This window comes from Elgaria multicarinata, chromosome 21, assembly GCF_023053635.1.
Source record: "Elgaria multicarinata webbii isolate HBS135686 ecotype San Diego chromosome 21, rElgMul1.1.pri, whole genome shotgun sequence".
Classification (NCBI taxonomy): domain Eukaryota; kingdom Metazoa; phylum Chordata; class Lepidosauria; order Squamata; family Anguidae; genus Elgaria; species Elgaria multicarinata.
Window position 1 is genome coordinate 9515147 of NC_086191.1, and position 21810 is coordinate 9536956.

Sequence of the window (21810 nt, forward strand, 5' to 3'; positions counted from 1 at the left end):
CTGAGCTGCCCGTTCAAAGGGGAGAGGGGGCAGGCCGGCGCCAGTCAAATCGCTCTTATCTCTTGGGGAAGTTGGAGGAGGAAGTGGAACAGATAGTGGGCTGGGAGCCATCAAACCTTGGACGCCCTCCGTCCTTAAAGGGGCCGCTTTCCTGCTGCGGTACAATGGCTCTCTTGCTCTTTCTCCTGGCAGCGGCCTGCCCTGTGTGTTTAGCAGGTGCCAGACCAGGGCAAGCGTAATCGGCCTGATTTCCCCCATGGCTGAACCTCCCTAGCTCGGTCGCGGAACACAGAGAAGGTCGCTGTTTAAACTCCCAGCATCTGCTGCCGGCCAGAGTTCACGTTGGGAAAAGGGCTGTTATTTCAGTGACCAGAACGCCAGCTTAGTGGCCAAATCAGGCTAGCCTGATTTCCTGGTCGCTGGGGGGTCCCTAGATAGTCCACCCTCCTTTTACCAACCAACAGTCGTTTGGTGGTTTTCCGACTTTTGTGCAGTTTCACCCACCCCATTCTAAAAAGTTGAAATGCCCTTCCTAAGTTCCCTGGTTCACACAACACGACAACCCAGACTGTGGGTTGAGAGTGGTTTGTCATTGAATCCTGGATTGTTGTGCTGTATGAACCCAGCTGCATGAACCAACCGTGGTTTCTTAATCACGAACAACCCATGAAGAGAACCCAAGGTTTGTGGCTGGTATGTGAACTCTGGGTTGTTCGTGGTTAATAAACCATGGTTCGTTAGTGCGGCTGGGTTCACACAACGCAACAACCTACGATTTGACAACAAGCCATGATTCAACAGCAACCCAAACTTTGAGTTGTCGTATTGTGTGAACGAAGAACTTCTCTGAAATTTAATTCAGCCCCCGGGCTGCCCCCACCCTTGTGTTAACGAATGGGGGATGGAATGGGGGGGGAATCCTGGAGCATCTGTACCTTTTTAATTTTGCAGATGTGTTTCAGAGAGCTCACTTCAATCCCTATGAAGTGAATTTTTTAAAAGTTGGAGGTGCAATATTACACACACACATCAAAAAGATTTGGCGTCAGAGTCACAGTTCTTGGCATGCCTGTTCATTAGAAAGCTGTGAGCCCAGAGCAGTACATCGTGCAGAGAGGCAGCAGGGTAATCTCATGCAGACAGGTCATCGTTCAATGTCTTTGCATCACAGCCACTGAATGATCTCAGCACAGTCACGGACAGACAACCCACGACCAGCGGAGGCTGACAGGAAGGAGGCAAAGCCAGCACGTACTCATACAGAGAGGCAGCAAGCACACTTCTCCAAGGACAGGTCATTCCTGCTGTGTTTCTGTATCAGGAATGCCTGATTGATGCAATTGCACCTGATGCAGCGGTGGGACTAAATGATCCGCCTGCAGCACAGGCTGATTAGCAGTCAGAAGTAGTCTGACAAAGAGTTCTGCAGAACTTGAAAGCTTGCACATTTTGGTGGCGTTTTGGTTGGTCCTAAGGAAATGATGGCTCGGCATGATTTATTTTTTAGTCTGAATTAAGTGATCAAGAGGGTTCCCTCACACCCCACCCCCAGTAAGGGGTAACTAATCTAGAAAAAGTTATCTCAAATATCTGCCTTTCAGGCTGCGATCCAAAGTATATGTGACAGGCAGCCAAATCCATTGAACCCAGAGGGACTTACTTCTGAAAAAATATGCTTAGGATGGCACAGCTATCAACTTTAGGCATGGGGGTGGGCAGATTTCCGGTTTGTGGAATCAACTTTGCATTTTTCACTGGAAGCCCAAGATCTTCCAACTCGTGTGTTGCAAAATACACAGCACTTAGAATAAAAGAAATTCTGAGCCCAGGGAAAAATCCACTCCTGGTTACAAGAAGATGTATTCATTTCAGTAGTATGATTTGCAACAACTCTGTGTGTGTGTGTGTGTGTGTGTGTGTGTGTGTGTGTGTGTGTGTGTGTGAGAGAGAGAGAGAGAGAGAGAGAGAGAGAGAGAGAGAGAGAGAGAGAGAGATTTGTTGTTAAAGAATTGGGAGACGGAAACCCTTGCTGATCTCCTGCAAACCACCCAGAGATCCCCACGTACCTTCTGCCCATTCATGGTTTGGGGATGTAATCATGCACACACTTTACAAAGCCAGTTTCTACCATAAGGAAAACTAAAGCTGTGGATTTGGGGTGCCATTGACAGGCCCAGATCTGCCCCACAGGGCATTTGCTTGCCAATGCTGGCCAGCCATGTACCCTCAGGAAATCCCAAAACAGAGCCTGAAGGCCACGTCGCTGCCCACTGCAGTGCAATTAAAACATGGAGCCGCAGTTGCGCCGTATTGCACAGACGACACGAGATCGCGGATTTGCGCTGTTCGGCGACTGCGAATGACTAGTGCTGGAAAGAGTGGCGTTGAGGTATGGATGGGGGCTGCGGTGGCGGGGAAGGGAATGGGAGACACGCCAGATCTGGTGCAGGGGGCCATGATCCACCAGGAAGCTGCTGAAATGAACTCTCTGGCTTAGGCAGGGTTTTCCCCGCAGGCGTGAACCCAGGTTAGCTTCGTGGTAGAGATGAAGAGGTGTGAGTGTGTGGGGGGTGCCGTTTGTTTTATAAAGGGGCGCCTTGAAAACAGTCAGCCCTGACTTGCCCAGGTTCTTCCAGCCTCTTCCCCCTCCCGGTTTCCTCCCCCAGCACTGACTCCCACACAGAGAGGTTGGGCCGGGGAAAGGGAAGGATGGGGAGGGAATAAGCCAGCAAGAAAAGACCTCGTCAGGAAGTCTGGCGCTTGAGCCGTCCTGGTCTCCTGGCGGGTCCGGACCCACTGGCGTGTTCAGCCACTCGTCGCCTGCACAGTGAGTGATTCCTCTGCTTTGCCTTCGGCTGCTATCCCTGACTTGCTGAAACAGGACATCTTTGCCCAAATATTGGGAGGGGGGCGCATCGGGCACATGACCCGCGCAGGTCGGGGCATGCATATCAGTGCGTGTGGCTACGTTTGATGCTATGCAGTGTCAGGGCTAACATCTGCCAGCATGCCTGCAGTGCCCTTGTGACTCTCGGGTGCATGTGTGCGACGACAGCACACCGACGATGTGCCTGTGGTGTGCACTGAGGGTGGCTTCAGAAAGGGCCGGTGTGGAGTCCTGTGCAAGCACATTGGCCTTGGCAGGGTTTTGCACATGCATTCCCATTGATGTAGATTTCGGTGGGAGTACAAGGCTGTGCATGTCCCGTGCATGTGTTTGCTTGACTCGTGCACTGATCACAGATACCGGCAGAGTGAGAACCAGGTTTTTCCTTCAGGGTGCCTGGTTGAGTTTTGCCATAGAGTCGAGACACAGTCATAGAAGATAGAAGGGTCCTCTGAGGTCATCTAGTCCAACCCAAAGCTCCGTGGAGGTTCTACAAAGCGGGCTGCAGCTACCACAGCTCTGACAGGTGGCTGTCCGGTCTGTGCAGAAATACCTTCAGCAAAGGAGAGCCCACCAACTCCTGAGCCATTCTGTTCCTTTCCCAAACAGCTTCTACCACTTGCAGGTTTCTGCTGAAATCGGCTTTCCTGCAATTTCCCTTTGGTTCTAGTTCTGCCCTCTAGACAAAAGAAAACACGTCTGCTCCATCTTCTGCATGACAGCCCCTCTGATATTTGAAGAGAGCTAGTGCCCTTGAGAATGTACAGAGTGCTTTCCCTTTGCCAACCCTTAAGACACATAAGGAAAGGAGCAAAGACACAGAAAGTGCCTCTCCCATCATTTGTTTATGCCATTTTTCTAGACAGCACCAAAGAACATAAGAAATGCCATGCTAGATCAGACAGAGGGTCCATCTAGTCCAGAACTCTGTTCACACAGAGGCCAACCAGCTGTCGACCAAGGACCAACAAAGCAAGACATGGTGCAACAGCACCCTCCCACCCATGTTCCCCAGCAACTGGTGCACACAGGCTTACTGCATCAGTTACTGGAGGTGGTTGTGAATAGCATAGCTTTACTATGTGCTGTGTGAAGAAGTACTTCCCATTATTTGTCCTGAATCTCCCACCAATCAGCTCCATTGGATGATCCGGGGTTCGAGTATTATGGGAGAAGGAGAAAAATGTGTCCCTATCCGCATCCTCCACACCAGGCATCATTTTGTACACCTCTGTCGTGTCTCCCCTTAGCCTCCTTTTCTCCAAGCTAAACAATCCCAGCTGATGTAACCTTCCCTCATAGGGGAGATGCTCCAGCCCCTTCATCCTTTTAGTTGCCTTTTTTTTTGCACTTCTTCTAGCTCTATAATATCTTTTTTTAGGTGTGGTGACCAGCTGCTAGAGAGCATCACAGATTGAAGGTGGGGCCGTGGGAATTTTCGGCACCCCCTGAACATTTATTTATCTATTTATGATATTTACATACTGCTAAATAAAACCCCTAAGCGGTTCACATCGGCTGTGCCCACAGCCAGCCCCAGTGGTGTGGATCAGTGCGCACGGGGAGAAGGGAGACCATGTGTGACAAAATGTATGAGTCTACCCAGATTTGTTCAGATGCGTTTGTTTGACTGAGTTTTGCGTGCACTCCCATCGGCCCAATGGAGAGGACAGCACGCTTTTAAAAAAGTGCCAGTGCTGTGTCCTTGTGAGCCCTGATTCTGCTACATCACTGCTGATGGGGGGTTTGGATCAGGCTAGGATGAGAAAGAGGACCGGGGCTGGGTGGGAGAAACACCTTACACAGGGACATAGTTTCTCCATTAAATTTGCACATGTTAATTTATGTATGCATAGGTGCACATTTTAGAAATAAATGTGGGGCTGCCTTTGAAGACGGTTCGGAAGCTGCAGCTCATGTAAAATGCAGCGGCCAGATTGATTTCGGGAACCAGAAGGTTCAACCATGTAACACCTGCTCTGGTCCGCTTGCACTGGCTGCCTGTACGTTTCCGAGCCCAATTCAAGGTGCTGGTGTTGACCTATAAAGCCTTACACGGCTTGGGACCACAATACCTGATGGAATGCCTCTCCCTACGTGAATATACCCAGTCATTACGTTCAACATCTAAGGTCCTCCTCTGGGTGCCTACTCCGAGAGAGGCTCGGAGTGTGGCAATGAGGGACAGGGCCTTTTCGGTGGTGGCACCCAGACTATGGAACGATATCCCTGACGAGGCTCGCCTGGCGCCAACGCTGCTATCTTTCCAGCGCCAGGTTAAGACTTTCCTCTTTGCCCAGGCATATGGCAGCACATATTAATCACACACGTTTAGTTTTTTAATGTTTTTTTAATGCTTTATGTGTGTATGTTCTGTGTTTTAGAATTTTAAATTTTGTATACTCGTTTTAATCTCAAGTTTAGAATTTCTGTAAACCGCCCAAAGAGCTTTGGCTATGGGGGCGGCATATAAGTGTAATAAATAAATAAATAAACTACTATAATTTCAAGAGAAAGGCAGTGCATCTCAAGCTAGTGGAGAAGATGGTGACCAGGTGAACTGCATGTCTGCTGTCCAGGTGCAGCTACCTGTGGATGAGCAACTTCAGTTCCCCTGCTCTGCTCTCCCAGGCTTTCCCCCCCTTTCTTTTAAACTTTAAAACAGACATGGAAGGGACAGGGCTTCAAGTCGAGGACTGCCCTCTGCAAAGCAGAACACATGGCCAGTTTACATCTGGCAGACCCCAGCTATGCACAAGGACTTAAGAAATGGGGGACTGATGGCCCTGTGGGCAGAGCTAATAGCACAAGCCCTCAAGCCAATGAGGAAATAATCTCGCCCTTTCGATTCTGGCCTCTGTTTCCCTGTGTTTTTGCTCTTTCCCTTGGAGAAGGAGCAGGCGGAGGCTAAAACCCTGCAGTTTACATCAAACCCCTCCCCCGGGGACCTGGCAACCTGAGCGCTGTCCTCTCAGGAGCCCACTCTTGTTAAAAAGCAGGCCGCCACGATTGGAACTGATTGGAGTTTCTGGTCAGTCTCCAAGGGCAGCCCCAGGCAGAGTGTATTACAGTAGTCCAGCCTGGAAGTAGGCGATATAACAAATCCGCATAGACACCCCCCCAAGCTGAGAGGCACACACACAACAGTAAGCTTTATAGCTTTACAGGGGGTTGAAAAGACTGGAGGTTTTCAGACCTCACCGCCAGCACCTGCAAACTGGGGCCCACCAGCCTTGCAGGGTTGTCGTAAGGCTCACGTAGATCTCTGAACAATCAGAATGGAAGGGATAGTGGCTGACCTGGTTGCCATTGTTCATTCAAGCCTAATGTTCCGGTCGCGGAGAGCCAGCTTGATACAACGGCTCTGGAGGCATCGCAGCGTCGCGGTCGGCCTGGACGACAGCCACGGGGCCCTCAAACCAGCCGCTCATGCCCTCTTCAAGAAGCTGAAGGACAAGGAGCTGGAGCTGCTGCTGCAGGCGGTGGAGAGCCGGGGGGCCGGCGAGTCCGGCTGCGTCTGGGTAGAGTCACGGGGGGCCAAGCCTGGCCTCCCGGCCTCGCTCCTCCTGTGCCGCCTCTACCGCTGGCCCGACCTGCGCCACCCGCACGAACTCAAACGCCTGAGCTGCTGCACGAGCACCGGGGCCGAGGGCACCGTCCACTGCTGCAACCCGCATCACCTTAGCCGGCTCAGCGTGCCCGGTGAGTATGGCTGGAGGAGGAGGATGGAGGCCTACCCATGAGAGGTGGAACTCTGACCCACCTAGGCTAATACTCTGGCTCCCCAGGGCTCCCCAAATGACCACACCCTCTTTCTGTAGCCACGCCCCCTTTCCCTGCCCTCTTTCTGTGGCCACACCCCCTATCTCTGGAGCTCTCCAAGGTGCTTGGTGCTTGGCAGGGTTCAGCACTTTGGAAAGCTTGTTTTGACTCCTGACTGGTTTTGACTGAAACCCAGAGAGGATTCGCCACCCCACTGACACAGGAGCCACCCGCTCCCACTGTAACTGATTCATGCCCCACCCCAGAAGAAGCATTCTGTGCTGCCAAAATGGAGCATGCCTCTTTTAGTTTGCCTTCTGCAGTTTTCGTAAGCCAATCCAGGGTCGATTTGTTTTTTTTAACTGATTGCCCTAATGGATGGCTCATTGCAGCTTCAGTTCTTTTAAGTGATCCTCCCTCCCCACCTGGCCAAATATGCACAATGCTTTAATGCATAAGGACAGAGGAGGGCAACCAGGATGATCAGGGGTCTGGAAACAAAGCCCTATGAAGAGAGACTGAAACAACTGGGCATGTTTAGCCTGGAGAAGAGAAGATTGAGGGGAGACATGAGAGCACTCTTCAGATACTTAAAAGGCTGTCACACAGAGGAGGGCCAGGATCTCTTCTTGATCCTCTCAAAGTGCAGGACACGGAATAACGGACTCAAGTGACAGGAAGCCAGATTCCAGCTGGACATCAGGAAAAACTTCCTGACTGTTAGAGCAGTATGGCAATGGAACCAGTGACCTAGGGAGGTTGTGGGCTCTCCCGCACTAGAGGCCTTCAAGAGGCAGCTGGACAGCCATCTGTCAGGGATGCTTTAGGGTGGATTCCTGCATTGAGCAGGGGGTTGGACTCGATGGCCTTGTAGGCCCATTCCAACTCTGCTATTCTATGATTCTATGACAAGAACAAGTCTCTGCCCCTCTGAGCTTGCAATCAACGCTGGTTATGCTTTCAGCTGTAGCTACACAATCCTGTCTCTTAACTGATCAGTAGAAAAAGACCTCTGTCCATTGGTGTAAATCAAATTTAGGTGATCAGATTTGACTCTCTCTCTCTCTCTGGCCTTAGCTAGACCTAAGGTTTATCCCGGGATCGTCACGGCGGCGTCCCTGCCTGCTCCCGGGATCCCCTGTGTGTCATTTACATGAACAGGGATGACCCCGGGATAAACCTTAGGTCTAGCTAAGGCCTCTCTCTCTCTCTCTCTCTCTCTCTCTCTCTCTCTCTCTCTGTGTGTGTGTGTTCGTGTGTGCCCATGCCCCTGTGTGCTCATGCCCCTGTCTTTTTTTCTTGGTTGTTATTTTTACAGAGACCCCCCCCGCCCCCCTATCGCAAGAGCTCTCCTTTCACCAAGTGCTCCAACACCTTGGACAACAATCGTAAAGTATGGCAAGGTGAGGAAGGAACGATTTTTGTGGTTTGGAAAAAGCAGGCATGTGTTTGGGTCACCATTTGAGAACAACTCGCTAAAATTTGCAGACTTCTTCAAATACTGGAGGGAAAGAACTTGGGATTCTTATTTTTTTAAAAAAAAAATCAATGTGAAATCAACTGATTTGTCCATCCAGGTAGAAGGGTTTGAGTGCTTAGCTCTTAAAATTCTGGCTTTACATCCTTGTGGATCCAACCATGTTTGTGGTGCTGTATTGGGGCCAACACCTCTTTTGGGGGGCATGCTGGAGAAAGAAATCCATTTGTGGGGTGGAATTCGATGAGTTTTCCTAGGTTCGCCCCCATGAATTTCGTTCCGGTTCCCACTGTCGTGCCCAACTCAGTCTGTTGCAAGTTGAGCCAGTTCAGGAATTGTCTGGGCATTTTCTCCACCACCCCCACCCCTGCAAGTCCTGCAATTTTTGTGCAAATCTCTGAGCAATTTGTGCAAATCTCTGAGCAATTTGTGCAAATTTCTGAGCAATTTGTGCAAATTTCTGAGCAATTCGTGCAAATTTCTGAGCAATTCGTGCAATCTTCTGAGCAATTCGTGCAAATTTCTGAGCAATTCGTGCAAATTTCCCTCACCGTTCTCCTAAGGAAAGGATTGTGGGTTGAAGAGATCTGTACTAGTAGAGATCTAGGATTCTTTAGGTAGAGAGGGTGGAGTTCCTAGGATTCCTTTAGGGGAAGGTGAGGCAACCTCTGGCTTTCCAGATATTTTGGACTCCAACTCCCAGGCAGCATGGCTAATGGTAAGGAGAAGGTGGACAGGAGAAACACTTTTCTCCTTCTCTCAAAATACTAGAACTCAGGGTTCATCCCCCAAAGCGTATGGACGGGAGATCCAGGACTTCGTCATCACACAGCGTGTAGTTAAACTATGCAACTCACTTCCACAAAATGTAGTGATGGCCATCAATTTGCATGGCTTTAAAAGGGGGTTGGACAGATTCCTGGAGGAGGCGGCTACCAACGGGTACTAAACCCTGATGGTTCTATGCTACCTCCAGTATCTGAAGAGTATGTCTAGTAGCTGAGGAACATGGGCGGGAGGATGCTGTCACGCTTGTGCCCTACGTGAATTTACAGAACGCTGGACCAGATGGACCTTTGGTCAGATCCAGCAGGGCTCTTCTTCTGTTCTTAAAATGACCTAGGTCTGCCACTGCCTGCTCTTCCATGTCCCTCCATCTGCCTCCGCCATTCTTAACCATGGCCCAAATCTGCCACCTCGCCCTTCGCGCAACGGCAGAGCCGGCCGCCTCTGGCAAAACTCTGCAAAGAGTGAGCAGAAAAGCCTAGAGAGAGTTGGAGTGTTTTCTGATGCTGAGCGCGGTGGATGTGTCCTCTGGTGGAACTGCCCCCACCCCGCTTCACAGGAGAAGGAAAGGCTGCAGGGAGGGGCAGGGCTGAACGTCTTCCTGAATCCTTTACAGAAAATGCATTGGCGGGGGGGGGGGGGAGAGAGGGGAGGGAGGAATGCGAGGGCAGGCGGCGGCTCCTGTTATTTCTGGTTCCCGCCTGCCTGGAGGAAGCACAGCCTGCAGAGACACAGACAATGTGCTTGACGTACAAAGCGGCGCCGGATCCTGGCGCCTGGCCACGCCGCCACATCCGAGCCAGCTCGGCGCCTGGGTTGCCTTTTCCTCTGTCCCGGCCGAAGACATGGCCCCAGCGCACAGGCGCGGGCCTACGTGCGGGTCCACAGCGCTGCCGCATGGCTCGGAGCTGGGCCCTGTGGGATTTCCCATTGTCCCCGGAGGTCTTTGTTTGAGCCTATAGATTCCTACTCTCTTTCTTGACCAGGCGGGACAGCCCCTATTTTCTGGAGTCTGTTCCTGGTACGAAACCAACGTCCTTATTTTAGACCATGATTTGCTAGCAGCGCTGGCGCTTAGGAACATACGAGTCAGACCTTGGTCCCTCTAGCCCAGTATTGTCAACACTGACTGGCAGCAGCGGCTCTCCAGGGCTTCAGGACAGACTTTTTCTGGCCTTGCCTGGAGATGCCAGGGTTCGAACTGGGCACATCAGAACAGAAGAACCCTGCTGGGTCAGATCTAGGATCCATCTAGTCCAGCATTCACACAGTGGCCAAACACCAGCTGCCCACGGGGAACCCACAAGAGCAGGAGTGCAACAGCACCCTCCCACCCATGTTCCCCAGCAACTGGTGTATATAGGCATGTTGCCTTCAATACTGGAGGCAGCATGAATTTGTCCAATCCCCTTTTAAAGCCGTCCAAATTGGTGGCTGTCACTATATCTTCTGGCAACGAATTCACATGTTACTTCTTTCCATCCTGCAGACACAAGCCTCTCCCAGCAGTCCCTCAAAGATGGCTACTGGTGCAAACTGGCCTACTGGGAGTACCGCTTGAGGGTGGGCCGCCTCTACCCCGTCCACGACGAGTACGTGAACGTCTTCTCCGACCTGCCAGCGGGCAGCGGGTTCTGCGTGGCTCAGCTCACCTCGAGGAACCGCAGCCAGGCGGTCCAGCGGGCCCAGACCAAGTTCGGGCAGGGGCTGCTGCTTAGCCGTGAGGCGAGCGGTGTTTGGGCCTACAACCGCAGCGACCACCCCATCTTTGTCTGCTCGCCCACCCTGGGGCATCCAGGCAGCCTCGGCCCGGCGGTTCAGAAGATCCTTCCTGGATACTCCATCAAGGTGTTTGATTACGAACGGGCCGGCAACCTGGCGGTCGGGAACCAGGGCTTTGGCGACGGCCCCTACGACTCCCACACTATCCGGATCAGTTTCACCAAAGGCTGGGGGCCATGTTACTCCCGTCGGTTCATCACCTCTTGTCCCTGTTGGATGGAAGTGCTGCTAAACATGCCTAGATGAAGGAAAGTCGGGGTTCCGGGAAGCCAGGAAAAGGGGTTTCTTGAATGCCCTCCCTCTCTCAGCCCTGGGGAGCTGGGGAAATATATTTATATTTATACTTCCTCCAGCTTCCTTTGGTGGAAAGAGAGAGTCCTAGAAGGTTCCGGTGGCTTTTCCGAATTATCGGTTTCTTTATACATATACAGGTTGAGAAGTTAGCATAGGAGCAAGCCAGCCAGTTAGTAACTTAGTGGTAGTCTTGAGTCAGAACGAATGCAGGGTCCAATGAGCTCAGGTGAAGCCCAGTCCGGTTTTCTCCATCTAGAAGGCCTGTGCTGCAGATGTAAACCGGTTTCTATCCCCAAGCCTGGTTTAACTCTCAACAGCCTTCCACTTGAGGTCTCCGGCGAGCGGGGAGCGATTGTAGTTTTGCTGCCAAAGTGCTCTCAGAGCATCCTGTCCACAAAACGACAATTCCCACGGATGTTCTTTACAAAGCCAAGCTGGTTTCAAACCGGGTTCGGTCAGCTTGTAGTGTAAACGCAGCTGCGGCTTTCAGAAAAGGCCGTTACTGCCACCTCAAGCGGTCTCTCTTTCTCTCTCACTCTCTCAACTTTTTAGGGGAGGGAAGGAGAAAATATTTGCATCCTGATCTTCTTTCTGCCTGCTCCAATGTAGGGCACAGGAAAAAATATATTTTTTAAAGGACTGCAAGGGGAGTCCGAGAGCTAAAGTTGAAAAGATAGCTAAGGAGATGTTGCTTGGATGCCAGTCTTAGGATCTATAATGTTTAAGCAAGTTCCCACTCCCGTGCTTTCTCTTTTGCTATTAGAATTTAACATTTATTTGTAGTGTGCTAGGCTCTGTACGGAGCATTACTGTAACCCAGTCCTTGCCCAGGAAAGAAACAATGCATTCAAGAAACGGGACTGGACAGCAGGGAGAGGTGTTTGTGGAGATGAAGCTGGGAAAGGGTTTGCAGGAGAGAAATGTGAGGATGGCTGTACCATTTATAAGGACCTAGACGTGGGGAGAGCTATACCATATATAAGGAGCAAGATGTGGGGAAGGCTATACCATATGTAAGGAGTTAGATGTGGGGAGAGCTATACCATATATAAGGAGCAAGATGTGGGGAAGGCTATACCATATGTAAGGAGTTAGATGTGGTGAGAGCTGTACTATAAGGAGCAAGATGTGGGGAAGGCTATACCATATGTAAGGAGTTAGACGTGGGGAGGGCTGTACTATATATAAGGAGCAAGATGTGGGGAAGGCTATACCATATGTAAGGAGTTAAATGTGGTGAGAGCTGTACTATATATAAGGAGCAAGATGTGGGGAAGGCTATACCATATGTAAGGAGTTAGATGTGGTGAGAGTTGTACTATATATAAGGAGCAAGATGTGGGGAAGGCTATACCATATGTAAGGAGTTAGATGTGGTGAGAGTTGTACTATATATAAGGAGCAAGATGTGGAGAAGGCTATATCATATGTAAGGAGTTAGATGTGGTGAGAGCTGTACTATAAGGAGCAAGATGTGGGGAAGGCTATACCATATGTAAGGAGTTAGACGTGGGGAGGGCTGTACCATATATAAGGAGCAAGATGTGGGGAAGGCTATACCACATGTAAGGAGTTAAACGTGTCGAGGGCTGTACCATATGTACAGAGGAAGAAGGAGCAGACGAAAGCAAGGAAGAGGGGAACAGTTAAAGGAGGCAGAAGGGGACAGGACATTATGCTACATCTAAAATTTATAATTCTTATATGCCAATTACGCGGGTGTGTGCAGCTGGAGCAACGGAGTGTTTCTCTGATGGATACCTGAGGTGTACCACTGGCATATCTTTCTCAGCGGTGGCATATCTGGTGTTGCCCCAGCATGCCATGGCTTTCCGCCATATCTGATTGCCCCTCAAACCTCAACATCACAATGCAGCAAGCTCATTTCTGAGCTGCAGATAATTCTCCTCATGTCGATTTTTAAAGGAAAAAGAAAAAAGGGCAAAAAGATGTTGCCGGTACAGGACACAGTCGGAGCACTTTCCCGTTCAGGAAGGTTGTTGCAGGAGGATTAGGTTAGAGGGTGCACCATGCGAAAGATCCCAGGTTGCCCCAAAGCATGCTGGGAGAAAGGGAACAATGGCCAAATCCAAAGTTTGGTCACAATGAGGAGGGGGGAAGATAACCAGTTGTCAGAGCTGGAGGGCGGGGGACGTAATTCACAGCAAGATTGAAAGGACTGCTTTTGGATATATTCGATATTAAATCGCTAAAAAGCAAAAGCTGGTCGTGCTTACTTTGAGAAAAAAAACTCATCAAAATGGCGATGTTATCAACGCAGACCAAATGTCTCTCCCACAGACAGACACATAGACCCACATATATATGGAAGTTCAAGCTTTGGCAGGTGTATTGATTTCAGGGTTTATAACTGCAGCCAAGCAACTATTTAGAGTCAAATTGCACCCGACAATAAACAATTCTTTGTGCATCTAACAGGCAGGTTTGTTCAATGCTTCTGAGCATGTGAAAAGAAATAATAAGATTGCCTCTGAGCATGTGCAAAGACATCATTAGAGTGCCTTTCAGCATGGACAGAGATGGATTGTTATTTTTATTGTTAAATTGGTTTATAGCTGCCTTGAGCATTTTGAAAGCTGGAAGGCAGGGGATAACTTTCCAATGAATGAACGTATGCCATAAATTTGCTGAACATGTGCAGAAATGTCGAGAAATGTAATAGGAGCACCTCCAACCATGTGCAAAGTGAATTCTCCCTCCTCGCAACCACATTCAGACCCAGCACATTTGGGAATGGGGGGGGGCGGTTAGAATAAGAGGTCAGCCGACTGGGTACCAGGTAAAAGGCAGATGGGCTTTAGAGTGGCGCCTCCAGTCCTTCGTGAGTCGGAAGCGACTGAACGAATAAACAACAACTCAAAGTGCAGTTTGTGGGCCTGCCAGCAGGGGGTGCCCACTGCATTGCATTCATATCTTGCGGTAGGCAACATGGCGTTTTCGGACTATGGCCCATGCCCAGGGATTATGGGAGTTGTCTCCCCAACCCAGAGGGCATCAGATTGCATGCCCCTGTATGGCTGGATGCCAGTTCTTGTGACCAGATGGGCGTGCCCTTAGCAGCAGCTGCATGGCAGGCAGAAACCCAACAGGTTTGGCTTTTACAAAGAGAGGAGATGCGGCGATGGCCAAAGCATCACCTGCCCATAAGGGGGTGAGTGGGTGGAGAATGCCCCGTGGCATTTATTGCTTAACACCGAAAGAGGATTGCCTGCAAACAGAAATGCAGAAAGACTGCATGACGTTGAACGAAAAGTTAAGGAGCTAAGAAGACCAAAGGCTTCCCTCACTCGAAGCATCCTGTTTCTGACAATAGCCAGCCAATGATCCCTTGGGAGGCCCATCTGCATACATTCCCAGCATCAGGTATTAATAGACTGCATTTGCATAGAGAGGCTCCATTCCTCAGTACCATGGCTAGTAACCTAAGAAGAGCTAAGTAGAGCAGAGGCACGTTACCCAGCATCCTAACAGTGGCCACCCAGATACAAGCGTGAAGCATAAAGGCGAGCCAACTTCCCCTGTCGTTTGACTCCGGGACCCGGCATTTGGTCTCTGAATACATAGGCCCGACCTAGCTACAACAACTCCCTCTATCTCCAGGCGTCAGGTGTGAGTGCCGATGGTTTTTTAGCTTCAACAACACCGCCCGTGCACAAAAGGGAAATAGCCATAAGCGTGGAAGAGCCCCCAAGTTTGCAGAAGTACACACACACACACACACACACACACACAGAGAAAAGAGGGAGGAGGACTTAAACAGAAAGGGAACCCAATGCGGTGTGTTCAGTGGCCAGAAACCGCTAAGTGTCTGTTGAGTGACGGGGTATGGAATGGAGTCTTGTAGAGGAAGGTATAGCTGCCTGGCCGGCTGGCACACCATAGAGAAACTTCCCAGTGGCCATGGCCTCTTAATATGTAAACCGTTGGCGAGGACTTCGCCCCTGAGAACCAAAATAGACTGGATTTAAATATAGAAATGAGCACACACACCCCTCCTTCGTTCATGTATGGGGCACATGCCAAATTCATGGACGTCAAGGAACTGTGCGTGTGTGTGTGAATTAGTTGTTTTTGGTTCTCTAGTTCCTAGACTGCCACATGGGGGAAGTGACAGCTTCCTTTCTCCCCCCTCTGCTTCTCACCCTCCATGCCACAGTGTTACCCATCAAGCCTTCGGAGAAACCGAAAGATTTAAAAGAACAAAACCCAAGATGGGTGGGTGGATGGGTAGGTGGCAGCTAGGCGGGGGAACAGGGGAAGTTTTTTCGTGGCGGCAGCCGACTGAAGAAGGGGCCGGGAAGACTAAGGCCTCACTGGAGCGGCAGAAGAGTGTCACGACAGTCGGATTTCCCAGTCACTTGACAGCTGAGACATAGATGTTTTTAATATTTGTTCATTCAAATGGAGCGTTGATAGGCTAAAACCAACCTTGAATCAGGCTTGGAAGCAATGCAAGCGGACCAGAACTGGAATTATTGGTCGTATGTGCAGAATTGGTCTGATCGTTGCTCCCACTTGCTTGCTTGACAGGCAGAAAGCTGGGGAGCAAGTCAGCAGGGGCGTCTCCTTCTCCGTCTCATCTCACCACCGTTGACTGAGCGGAGATGGAGAAGCTGAACGCAACCGTGAAGAGGAGAAACAATTCCAGGGGGCTTTTGTCAATGGGCCCCTAATGAGGTGTGGGCCTTCGGCAGCTGCCCAACTGTGCTGACTCTTGTCACCACAGCTTGCTTGTATTACATTATATTAGAAAGGGTAATGAAAGGCTGCCACCCAGCATGGTAGTAGTTAAATTGTACTAGCTCTCTCTGAAGATTTGTATAAAAGCACGATTCAAAGCTAAGTTGATTTGGACTTCTGTTAAACTGGCTCTAGTTGTTGCCTCCAGTACAAAATGCTGCATTGCCACGCTTTTTCTCTATCTAAAGCAACTCTGCCGTAAGTCACACCAGACTTTAAGCCGACATTCATCTTCGTTGTCTTACGTCTTAGTGATCTCCAACGTGTTTAGAGGCCCCTCATAATACGAGGCCCTAAACCACGGCTTTCTGGGCTTGTTCCTAAATCCGACATTGATGATGAGAAAGAGGAGGATCCAGAGGAGGAGCCCCCAGAGGAGGAGCCCAAGGGCCCTCCGAACCCTGAAGCTGGCAATGAAAAGACGAACGTATAAAGCACGGAAGTGCTTGCTCTGCCCCCAGTACAGTAACCATTTCCCTCTTGGGGTGGGAGTTAAAATTAGAAATCACATGGCAGTGTTGGTTTCAGTGCCGGGGGTGGTTCATTATGCCGTCGCGTGGTCTGCCTTTCATGCCCCTTCTGTGCGCCCCCCCTGTTCGACCCTCTGAAGTGGTTGACACAGGAACTTCTCCTCCCCACCCAGGGTTGGAGCCCCCAAAGCGGGCGCCGACAGAGCAGCTGCCAGCTCCCTTAGCCACAAGGTTTGCTTTTGTTCTGCTTTTCGTGACTGCGTAGGCCTTCCAATCAGTGCACGCCATAAATGGGAGGCGGCGGCGGCTCCACTGGCCACAATCCACGGGTGGCAGGGGCAGAAGTAGCTTTTGAGATCTGCACACACACACACACCTACTCCTAAAACTCCAGATTTCGGCTAATGTGGCTCCTGTTTATTCATAACACCACTCGGGAGTCACTGTGGCAGCTATACGCACTTACACACCCACACCCCACATTTAACGTCACATCAAGTTTGGTCCCAAGTTCCCTCCTCTTCCCCTACAGCATCCTTCCAAGATGGCAGACTACAACTCCCATCATCAGAGCCAGCAGCTGGCTGGGGAAGATGGGAGTTGTGGTCCACCACGCCAAAGAGGGCACCACGATGAGGAAGGCCGTTCCAGAGGAAGGGACTTGAAAGAGCAGCAGAGGCACTGCGGATTCTACATACCGTCCCCCCCACATCGCCATGCGGGGTTTCAATGCTGGAGGCGTGCTTGTGTGTATGTGTGTGTGTGTGCAAGGAATCCATATACACAGGCGAAAAAGCGCTTTGGACCCCAAAAGATAAGAACGTAAGAAGAGCCCTGCTGGATCAGACCAAGGGTCCATCTAGTCCAGCACTCTGTTCACACAGGGGCCAACCAGCTGTCGACTAGGAACATGAATGCAACAGCACCCTCCTGCCCATGTTCCCCAGCAACTGGTGCACACAGGCGGACTGCCTCTGAGACTGGAGGTAGCACATTGCCAGCAGCACCAGTGCATCCATTCCACTGTGACTGAACTTCACTACAGTGCCAAAGACAACAGGAAGAAAATCAAAAATCAAAACAACACCCCCCAAACAATTAACGATTGCTATGGCTGCAAAGAGGAAACTACTAATTAAAGAGAAGATTTCAGAGTTGGAAATGAGGACAACTTGTTTCCAGGAGAGGACGAGGTCAGGGAATAACTCACATGTACACACACACACACACACAAGTAAAAAGTGACTTTCTGACTTTGGGAGAAAGCACTGTGTGTTGCAAGACACGTGATGATGATCACAAAACCAGGAAATCGTCCGGCAGAACTGGATGACCATCTCTTGCGGAGGCTGCAGTTGCAAGGTTCCTGCCTTGAGTGGAGGTTAGACTAGATGACCTCTGAAGACCCTTCCAACTCTAAGAGTCCTCGATTTTATGAAACAATGCAGCAAACTTTTCTTTTTCCTAAAGCTTTTAAACTTGATGCTGTGCAGACTTTATACTGTTAGTTTTACCCTACCCTGTGCCTGTTTGCATTCTCTTCCCCTCCTTATTGTTTTACTATGATTTTATTAGATTGTAAGCCTATGCGGCAGAGTCTTGCTATTTACTGTTTTACTCTGTACAGCACCATGTACATTGATGGTGCTATATAAATAAATAAATTAATTAATAATAATAATAATAATAATAATAATAATAATAATAATAAACAATGCAGGGCCCTAGAATATCCCTGGCCGGGTCATCCAAGTGCCCCTTGGACCAGATACCTCAATTTATTAATTTTTGTTTCGTGGTCCAATGTTCCCGTACTCACACAGCACCGAGCCAATGTGCCGTTTCGCCTCTAATCTCAGACATAAAGTGAATGTGGGGAAGGGAGGTGCCAACCAGCCCCCAGCCACAGATCTCCTTCCTGACCGGGCAGACGGATGCATCTTGACTTGATGCACATGCTGGTTAATACATGCACATGAATGCTGAATCGTGAGCGCCCCCCCCCCAGATCTACTCCCTGAGAGGGGAATGGACCCATCTGCTTTCTAAAGCACATGCAGCTGAATTCGTGCACATGAACACTCCGACTCCCTGCCGTGAGCCTGACCTGCCACCTTCACGCCTGCCACGGGGAGATGTTGAACCACCGATTATTCAGAACCAGAGTTAGGCACCTGTGTGTGTGTTTCTGGCGCAAAAATAAATATCCCCTTCACTTTTAAATCAGTTGGAAAGCAGGAGACAGAGTGGAGCAAAGCCATGTGACACACATCATGGTGTGTGTGTGTGTGTGTGTGTTTTCACGCGCAAAGCTTTCACCATGACAAGCATGCCCGTTTTCAAAGCCGGCAAGGGGACTACGGAAGGCCAGTTGTGTGTGGGGGTGGGGTGGGGACAGCCCAGCTGCATCAGCAATATACCACAAGCTGTGGGTTTCAAAGCCACAGGGGGATTTACTCTGGATTCCCCCCCTACCCCTCAGAAGCCTGATCTTTCTCATGGTTGCCAGAGGTTTGGTGGTGACACAGAGGCAGACATTTTCTGCGTTGGAAGAGGATGAGGGTGGCTGCTGGTGTTTATGGGGAGAAGAGGACAGCCCCTAAGGCTGCTTTGTCTGTTTCTGTTTACCTGTTTTTTACCTGTAATATGGACGTCTTATTCCTGTTTGCGCAAAGGGCCTCTTTTGGTATTCACATCTCCCAAGAAAACATTGATCAGACGTTTTGATCTCAAGGCCATGTTTTGATCAGGGCCTCTGAGCATGTGCAAAGGATGTCCATCAATCAGCTACCAAACAGCTAGGATTTGGGATTCGTGGCGTTCAGCACGCCCTTGGTACAGAAAAGCTAGTTTTCTGTGTGGAAATGAAGCCCTGTGCAGGGAGGGCCGTGTTGCCTTTGCATGTACTGTGAAGATATTTTTGAGTTGTGTGAATCCGGGCGATTGATATATGCTACCAGTTCCCAGACAGGCTGAGATCCGGCCTCCAGAAGACTATGGAAAAAATATGTGTGTTTCCCTCGCTTCTGCTCTGGCATCGTATCAGAGCGTGCAGCTAAAGGCAAATATTGAAGATTATTTGTGGAGAAACAGAGAAAACAGCTTTATCCTGAGTAGGTCCCTTGATCCCTCTAGTCCAGCACTGTCAACACTGACTGGCAACAGCTCTCTATGGTTTCAAGCAGGAGATTTTCCAGCCTGAATCTGAGTCTTTCTGCATGTGAAGGGTGTATTCTATGCCTTTCCCCTTATGGCTGTCAGAGAAATAGATCTTTCCCATATGTGTGTGTGCGCGCATCCCTTCCTTTTCCCCAGTTCTATGATTCCGTGAAACTATTCCAGATTCATTCATCATCCTAAAAGGATACCTTCTCGATACGGGGGCGGGCAAGCAAGACTCCACGAATCCAGCCTTTCCTGGCCTCGATCCTGCCTTCCTCTGGCCTGGCCTTCTCTGTTGCTATGCACTCCGCGCTCTGCTGTGGCGGTGAGATAACGTCTGTGCAGAGGGACCTGTTTGCCTTGGCAAGTGGGCAGCGGGTTCTTGCAAGCTTTCCGCCCAGCTCAGCTAAATCCAAAGGGCTTGTGGCCGTTTCTGAGTCAGGCTGGGAGGGGAGGGAGGACAGCCGGGAAGGAAGGCAAAGATGGCGGCAGTGGGGTGGGTGGAGGTGGAGGTAGGCCAGGGCTGCGCCCAGGGTGGGGCGGGAGGGTCTCTTAAGGTGAGGCCAGGTGACTATGAAGCCAGCAGGAACACCGTGCGCCTTCCCCACCCGTCAGGCTGCTGCCGAACAGGTTGTGCTGGTGTGACCCCACCCAGTCACCTGTGTGAGGGGGGAGCAGAGAAGGGGAGAAAAAAGAGAAAAGGGCGTTGACTCCACTCTGCCCAGTGCGGCCTGAGTTTCTCTTGCACATGGCCGCTTTGCTAGCGTTGGGAGCTGTATCTTCCCGCTGAGCTGAAACCTCTGCACCTTTCTTTTTAGAAACTAAGTCCCAGGTAGAAGAAGCAAGTCACTTACATGGCACCTGTATTTTTGATGGCAATAGAATCTTACCTTACAGGGCTGTTGTAGGAATTACTAAAGATAAATGCATGCAAGCGATCTTTACAACAACCCTGCAAGGTAGGGCTCAATTACCATTTAATATTGGAGGTGGGCGAGGGACTCGTCTAGGAACACTGAATGAGCTTTGGAGTTGAGAGGACATTTAAATGCTCCCTGGCAGCCCTAAATTATTTTCCAATGGGGGGAGGGTGTCTGCAACTTGGGGATCCTTCAGTGACGGTGGATGGAGGAAACCAGGATAGGACAGGACCCCTCTGCTCCAAAGCCGCCACCCCCAAGTCTTCAAATGGCAACTGGAATGAAACTGGAGCAGGTGTGCACTACATCCACTCACACTCAACCCTTTGCTACCTCCAGCCTCTGAGGCAGTAAGCCTGTGTGCACCAGTTGCTGGGGAACATGGGTGGGAGGGTGCCGTTGCACCATGTCCTGCTTTGTTGATCCCTGGTTGACAGCTGATTGTCCACTGTGTGAATGGAGCGTTGCACTAGATCAGCCTTCCTCAACCTGGGGCACTTCAGATGTGTTGGACTGCATCTCCCAGAATGCCCCAGCCAGCAGAGCTGGCTGGGGCATTCTGGGAGTTGTAGTCCAACACATCTGGAGCGCCCCAGGTTGAAGAAGGCTGGACTAGATGGTCTGATCCTGCAGGGCTCTTCTGATGTTCTCCTGATCCTGACAAAATGTAGTGTGTAAGCTTCTTGAGACAGAGATCCTTTTCGTTTTGTTTTTCGGTCACATTATTCTGCACAATGCCACCGGCAATGTATGTGTAAATCAGAACAATAATGGCAGCAGCAGATAGGTTAGTTCCAGGCCAGTACTAATAGATGATGATGATGATGATGATGATGATGATGATGATGTTCCAGGGTCAAAGTGAGGGGTTTGTATCACTGAGCCCCTGCCAAGGCGCAAATTCCAGCAGAAGGAAGGGCACCGCCAAAACTTAAAAACTCCCGGCTTTGCTTCTCCTCCTTGCTGTGGCTGCATATTATTCACCCATCTACTCAGAGCAAGTGTTCAGTTTCAGAAGGAAGGTGAATGAATTGCTGCCCCGCCAGCCTAGCTCTCTCTCTCTGGGCCGCTGTGCGGATCAGGCCCAAAGGGTAAGCGAACGGACGGAGCCGCTGGAGCCGGGCACCTTGCCCAGGAGGCCCCCAGCAAAAAAAGAAAAGTAAAAACGCGAACCCAAACCCTGGAGCGGAGAGACTTCTATGTGGGCTTTGCGACACCCTTGCGTGGCAGGGCAAAGGCACGCCAAGACGGCCCAGCGGACGGTGCTTAGCCTGTGCTTTTGTGAACACTGCTGGCAGCAGCCAGGCCAAGTGCTGTGGCGAGGGAGGGGGGTTGAACCATTCCCTTCCTCCCCCCCCCCTTGGAAGTCCCCTCCCAATGCCACTGCCTGGGGATTTATTCATCTTTTCCAGTTGCAAACTTTTCTGATGATTCAGCTCTTCCTCTCCTCCTGCCACCCACTATTCAAGTGACCGGATCCTCCCACCCCCTCCGTGCCACATCTCTATT

At 50.5% G+C, this 21810-nt stretch overlaps 2 protein-coding genes across 2 annotated transcripts in view; one reads left to right on the forward strand and one right to left on the reverse strand.

Moving 5' to 3' along the window:
• The window catches only part of PBXIP1 (PBX homeobox interacting protein 1), a 167776-nt gene that overhangs the window by 89454 nt on the left and 56512 nt on the right, over nucleotides 1-21810 (reverse strand). The gene's annotated exons all lie outside the window — the stretch shown is intronic.
• LOC134411942 (mothers against decapentaplegic homolog 6-like) lies at nucleotides 2632-12547 on the forward strand. Its single transcript, XM_063145665.1, has 4 exons — nucleotides 2632-2827; nucleotides 6210-6593; nucleotides 7970-8052; nucleotides 10402-12547. The coding sequence occupies exons 2-4, from the start codon at nucleotides 6214-6216 to the stop codon at nucleotides 10938-10940; spliced, it is 1002 nt and encodes a 333-aa protein (XP_063001735.1). The 5' UTR covers nucleotides 2632-2827; nucleotides 6210-6213; the 3' UTR covers nucleotides 10941-12547.